Source organism: Poecilia formosa, unplaced genomic scaffold (genome assembly GCF_000485575.1).
Source record: "Poecilia formosa unplaced genomic scaffold, Poecilia_formosa-5.1.2 Scaffold0, whole genome shotgun sequence".
Lineage (NCBI taxonomy): Eukaryota > Metazoa > Chordata > Actinopteri > Cyprinodontiformes > Poeciliidae > Poecilia > Poecilia formosa.
The window spans coordinates 7,149,488-7,155,487 of NW_006799939.1; the positions used below are offsets into that span (position 1 = coordinate 7,149,488).

The following is a 6,000-nucleotide window of genomic DNA, read 5'->3' on the forward strand; positions in this document are numbered from 1 at the left end:
ATTATAAACCTAGAACCTCAGGCTGAAAAACCAAGCTTGTGCCATTCTTGAATTGTGGTCTAACGCTGCACAAAAATCACTTATTTTTACAGGTTTCAAATGTAATGCCTGGTTCAGTGCATTAAACATTTAACTGTCTTCATAGAGGTTGGAAAGTCGGGAAACTGGCAGCCTGGAAAAGTGTTGAATAACGCGTTGGAGCCAAACACCACACCCTGCAATAAAATAGGTCAAAAATAAAACATTTATTGTGTTCACGAGTTAATAAAGCACTTCACATTTCATAACAAAATGTAATAAAACAATACACTTAGTTTGTATATTGAGCAAAAAATGACTTTATGGAAGAAGCATCATCAATGCTGCAGTTCACATGTGGCTAATTAATAATAAAGATAAAACTAGAGACCTGAGATCTTGATGCTGATGATCAAGCATTAAATATCAACTGTTTTTCATCTTTCTGTTGCCATAAAACATAAATAAAACTTCCTCTGTGGTAGAATGCTGAATTCACCACATCGTTACAATACGCCCCTCTTGTTTGAAAAAGTAGTTACCAAATCACATTTATATAATTTCCAAAGGGACAAGCTGAAACAACTCATCCCCATGAAATAACTGTGGACTTAAATGGGACACATATTCCTGTCATGTTTTTACAGAAGAGGATTAAGGCCACTGAACATTTTTTGTTGACTTTTTTTCCCCTCAGATTTCAGGATTAAATCTCAGGATTTTGACTTTTCTCTGAAAAATCTTAACTTTTCTTTAGAATTCTGACTTCAATCTTCTAAGTTCAAAAGTCAGAATTCTGAGGAAAAAAAGTCAAAATTCTGAGGGGAAAAAAATAAAAATAAATCAAAATTCCATGAGAAAAAAAAAATCCCAAAATTCTAAGAGAAAAAGCCAAAGTTCTGAGATTAAAGTCAGAATTCTTTTACTTCAGTGGAAATGAGTTAGTAGTTTTACTGCTTTGACTTTTTTCCCACTTCAACGCATCTCCACGTACTTAATGAAGGCCTCTGGGGAAACGCGGTCCCCTCTTCATCTCCAACGTTTCAGCCGGAGCTTGAAGCCCTGTGTGGCTGTCCATGCTGGATCCTCTCCATCTCTCTCATTTCGTCCCCAGAAGGAAGCGGGACACGTTCTCATAAACCACAAAAGTGATGCAGCAGGCCGGCGTGACGCGGATCAAATTTGGGACGATGCCCTTGTAGAAGCCCGAAGCTCCTTCGTTTCTGCGGAGAGAATAACAAACGTGAAAAGGAAGCCGGGTCCAAGTGACCGATCCTGGCAGATCGGCATCCGTACCTCCACGTCCGTCCGATGACATCTACGACTCCTCCGTATCTGCTGTGCTGGTCTTGGAGCCGAGCTCTCACCACCTGATATGGGTACGTCGTGGCGACGGCGAATATTTTGGACAGTGCTGCCATTGTGATGTACTCCAGAGCGTTCTGCTCATAAGAGAACGACAGAGAGGAGGGTGAGCAGGAAGGAGGAAGTGATGACTTTCTTCAGTGTAACCCCAAGTTTGAAACTCACCAACTTTGCATCTGAAGGCACCTTCTTGTATTTGTTGTAGTCTCTCTTGAGCTCTTCGTAGGCCATGAACTGCAGAGCCCCGTGAGACGTACCGAACAGACCCGGAACGTAGCCCTGCAGAACACAACCAGGACTTCACTTCAGCTGGAAGTATGCATGATGAAGAGTAATGACGCCCCCTAGTGGAGGATGACCATTTCCTGCTGAAGTGACGGAAGGGAAGTATTGGAAGCTCATGCAGGTCATGAAAGAAAAGAACAAAATCTCAACAGGAAGTTATAATTCCGAGTTTTAGAGGCAGAATTATTATGAGATATAAAGGCATCATTTTTTTTTTTTTTTTTAGGTAAAAACAAAGTCATAACTTTGACTTTCTAATTTAAAGTCATGATTATGAGACACTGGACGAAATCGAATTTATTATTTTGCATCTCAATTATGACTTTAAAGCAAAAATTAAGATTTGGAAAGTTGAGATTATGGACTGCATCTCATAATTATTACTTTTAAAGTCAAAATTATGACTTGTATCCTCAAAATTATGACATTAAAACTCAGAACTTTTAAGTCAAATTCAGCACTCATAATTATGACTAAAATCAAAACTATGGCTTTGAAAGGTGAAATTATGACTCATAATTTCGACTGGGTCTCATAATTATAACTGAAACTTGAAATTATGGCTTTTATTCCAAAAATAATGACACGCCCTCAAATGATGACGCTAAGACTCATAATTATGCCTTTAAACCTCATAATTATGACTATAAAACTTGCAATTATGACTTTCCTGTTGGGCTTTTATTTGTTTCTTTCATGGCACAAAATCTAGCATCTATAATCATCAGACACACTTAATGTCGTGCATGGAAGACCACAAAAAATGTCTCACTTTGTAAAGTCCTGGCAGGCCCTCATGGCGGTAGATCTTCACCAGGGCGTCCACCATCCCCCTGTACTGCTTACCGGTGGGGTCGGCGCTGTACTGCAGAACCAGTCGGGTCTTGGTGACCCAGATCGGGTTGGTTATGGTGAGAGTGAGGATGCCTGAGAAGAAGCAGCAGGAAGCAAGACTCTAAAGGTGTGCCAGAGCCTTTCAAGTTCACACACACACACACACACACACACACACACCGCTCTAAAATCACACTGTTTTAATGTTCTGCCAGGTCTGGCTGCAACTAAGTAGGTTAGTTTTGTCAAAAAAAGAGTTTTCAACAGCCTTCACGAAGAAAAAAGCACGGCACATTGGATGAGTAGGTGGTGCAAAATGTGTTTGCATTTAGTATTTTAATAGGTTTCTACTCATTTGTCATATAAACATTTTTCTTCAGATTCAGCTTTCTCAGCACTTCATGCCAAGTAAAAATAAATAAATAAATAAAAATCAAATATTCACCATAAATTTACAGCCAATATCTCAGATTTTAACACGAAACCTTTTTTAAACAGAAGAAAAATGTAATTTTAAAAAGGAATTTGTGCAAAAAGAAAAAAAGCAACTTATTTCATAGGTTGTAGTATTAATGGTTGTATGAACTGATTGTAAGAATGTAAAAAAAACATCCACACTTTAAGATGCAGCTTTAGTGCCGCTCGTTTAAAAAAATATTAATCTCAAAATTAGATGCTATTGCTAATGTCACTTTATCACATATTCGGTGGATCAGTACCTTACTCTCAAGGCTAGTTTTTCTTCTGCTTATAGTAATCAACTTGCAAAAAAAAAAAAATTAAAGAAAAAATAAAAACGTATAAAGAAAAAATAAATAAAATAAAGTAATAAAATATCTGGAATAAATGAACCATTTTGTTGCGATTTTTCATCTTGCAGATACAAGTGAATTTGCATGCAGTTTCTTGGCACTACATGTTACTGGAGTGATTCAGAGCTCATAATGATGTAATCCTCCCTGGATCCTTCTGTTTAAACAGAAATATTGTGTGGCAGCTTCAATTTTATTACCTGGGTTAAATTTATCCAGGGAAAAAATAAACAAACTCGTTTGACCCCCTTAGTAAATGTAATAAACAAAACAGGTGTGCAGTCACTTCCATATGAACCTGTCAGCTGCATCCAGCTCTGAGCGGAGTTATCCAGCTGAGAGGCCGTTTCTAACCTGCTGCAGCCGCCGAAACCAGGTGCTCTGCAGGGCTCAGTTCAGCCTGACGGCCTTCCTTAGTGTAGCCTTTGATTGCATTGTAGCTGGAAAGGAAGAGGGAAAACTTACATCAACAGATTTCTGAATGTCACTGTTGCAGGTGAAATCGTCCTGATGCAGGGTTTTTTTTTTCATACATACAAGAAGAAGTAGAAACCCCAGGACAAGCCTGCGCCCCAGATGTTGGGGGTCACCCCTTGGTACAGACCCCTCACTCCCTCCTGATGCCACACACTCTTCATACAGTGAAGAATACCGCTGTACTTGGGCCTCAACTCCAGTCCGTCACTTACTGCATTGGAAGAGACGTTCATATCTTAGTGAGTGTTCAAAAATACATCCAGAAAAGCCGATCCTCTCGCTGTACCTGCAAACCTGATCTTCACCAGGTCCAGCGGGTGAAGGACCAGAGTGGACACCACTCCACCGCTGAGTCCCGCCACCAGGTTTTCTACTTTCACATGGCTGAAGACCTGCTGGACGTGTCCGGCGACGGAGACAGCGGAGATGTGTTTTCTGGGCAGCCCTGTCGTCTCTGTGGCATTACGGTGGTTCGGTGCGGAGCTCATCCTTAGCAGGTAACCGAACTCAGCTAGCCTTCTCCGCCGCAGCTAGCTGAGCTCCTAACAACCCCCAAACTAACTCTGTAAAAGTGAGACGGCTGGTTGACTCCGCGACAACATTTAGATATGGCACAGATACGCGGAAACCGCCAGAAATTCACGGCACGTCGGCAGCCGAACCACGTTTCTGACATGAGGCGAAGCTCATCGCCACCGCTAAGTGTCAAGTCTCGCACTCCTCCGGCTCGACCTTGTTGTGAGGAACCGATCAGATGTCAAGTTGTATTCCTCAGAGTTGTACTTCCGGAATGTACTTTCAAAATAATTCGAATCCGGGCCCCACTCCTCAACGCGGCCGTCACTGGTTCGAGTACCGGCCCGTTGACCTCTGCCACATCTTTTCACCCCTCTATCTATCTATTTAGTGTGGAATGAAGGCAATTAGAGCCAAATAACAATGTTTGTTGCATCAGGAAACGCAACACTAAATCAAATAAATCTTTGGTAATAGTATTTGTTTACATGGTAGTTTGTCTTGCTCTATGAGGCCTTCATTCACCAGTTGATTTTTTTTTACTTGCAGATCTTCTTCCAAGCAGTGTTAATGGAGCATTTTTATTTAGATGTAAAGTCTGCTAGAGTCAATTTAGAGTTTAATTAAAATTGCACCCATCAACAACAAGCACTCATACTGGGTTTAATGTAAAAAAAAAAAAAAAAAAAAAGTTTGAATATTAAGAACAAAAAAAACAAACCACCATTTGGTATGGAGGATATGATGATGTGGGCCTGTTTCCCTTCCCCAGGCAATGGGAATCTTGTTAGAACATACCATCTTGAATTGCCAGGAGACTGAACTAAAAATATTAACTGGTGCAGTTAAACTGAAAAAGGATAGTCACTGGGTCTTTCATGAGGCAACCCCCATCCCCAAGAAAAAAATCAATCTTTCCATGGCCACCTCAGTTTCCAGACTTTGATGGATACAAAACCTGTAGGAAGGCGAAGAGAAAAAAAAGCACCAAGATTCCTAAGGAGACTATGAAAGGAGAAATGATCAGATATCTTGGGCTGTCTTTGCAAACGTATGATAATTATAACTGGCATATCTAGTTTAATTAACAACAGGTATTCATACTACAATTATCTGAATCTAATTCTTCACATTCATCCATCTCTCTTCCTTGTTTAATTTCATGTAAAATTAACTCCAAATTACACCTCCGTCACTTTAACTTTTACCAACAAACACTTAAAACAAAAACAGAACAAACAAAAAAGTCTTCTCCCAGCGTGACAACCAATCAAGCTGCACAGCTCCTCCAGCATAGTAGCTGCCACAGTTGTTCTTGTCTTCTGCTGACTGCTGCTGAAAATGTCAAGTCAAGTGTGCTAAGCAGGAACGAACCATTTCATGCAGATCCAGGGGGGTGTTTAGTACAAATATGGACGTGCGCTTTTTGGTCTGGGAGGGGTAACATTTAATTTTTATTGCTAAAAAATTTTTTTTTAATCGTAGAAACAGTAATTGACAGGGTTCTGATTTTATTCTTTATTTCTGTAAATATATAAATATATATTTTTTGTGGGGGGGCCCCCTGTCGGTCAAAGGCCCTTGGAACTGTCATAACTCCCCCCCAAATTCAGTGCCCCTGCATTTTTATTACAGTCCTGGGCATTTTAATTATTGATATTTTTTTGTTTAATAGCTCTCTTGTTCTTTTTTT

At 40.0% G+C, this 6,000-nt stretch overlaps 1 protein-coding gene across 1 annotated transcript; it reads right to left on the reverse strand.

Moving 5' to 3' along the window:
- Positions 1 to 226: 226 nt before the first annotated feature.
- On the reverse strand, positions 227 to 4,565 carry LOC103149459 (mitochondrial folate transporter/carrier). Its single transcript, XM_007568679.2, has 7 exons — positions 4,078 to 4,565; positions 3,852 to 4,002; positions 3,669 to 3,754; positions 2,441 to 2,595; positions 1,549 to 1,662; positions 1,315 to 1,460; positions 227 to 1,241 (listed from the first exon to the last, which is right to left on the reverse strand). The coding sequence occupies exons 1-7, from the start codon at positions 4,277 to 4,279 to the stop codon at positions 1,118 to 1,120; spliced, it is 978 nt and encodes a 325-aa protein (XP_007568741.1). The 5' UTR covers positions 4,280 to 4,565; the 3' UTR covers positions 227 to 1,117.
- Positions 4,566 to 6,000: the final 1,435 nt, after the last annotated feature.

Bases quoted from the DNA above. Each gene is read 5' to 3' on its own strand.
- LOC103149459 (XM_007568679.2), bottom strand. From the start codon at position 4,279: ATGAGCTCCGCACCGAACCACCGTAATGCCACAGAGACGACAGGGCTG. The intron at 4,003-4,077 runs GTACAGCGAGAG...CTTCCAATGCAG, and splicing joins GGTGAAGATCAGGTTTGCAG to TAAGTGACGGACTGGAGTTG. The intron at 1,242-1,314 runs GTACGGATGCCG...TTCTCTCCGCAG, and splicing joins GTCATCGGACGGACGTGGAG to AAACGAAGGAGCTTCGGGCT.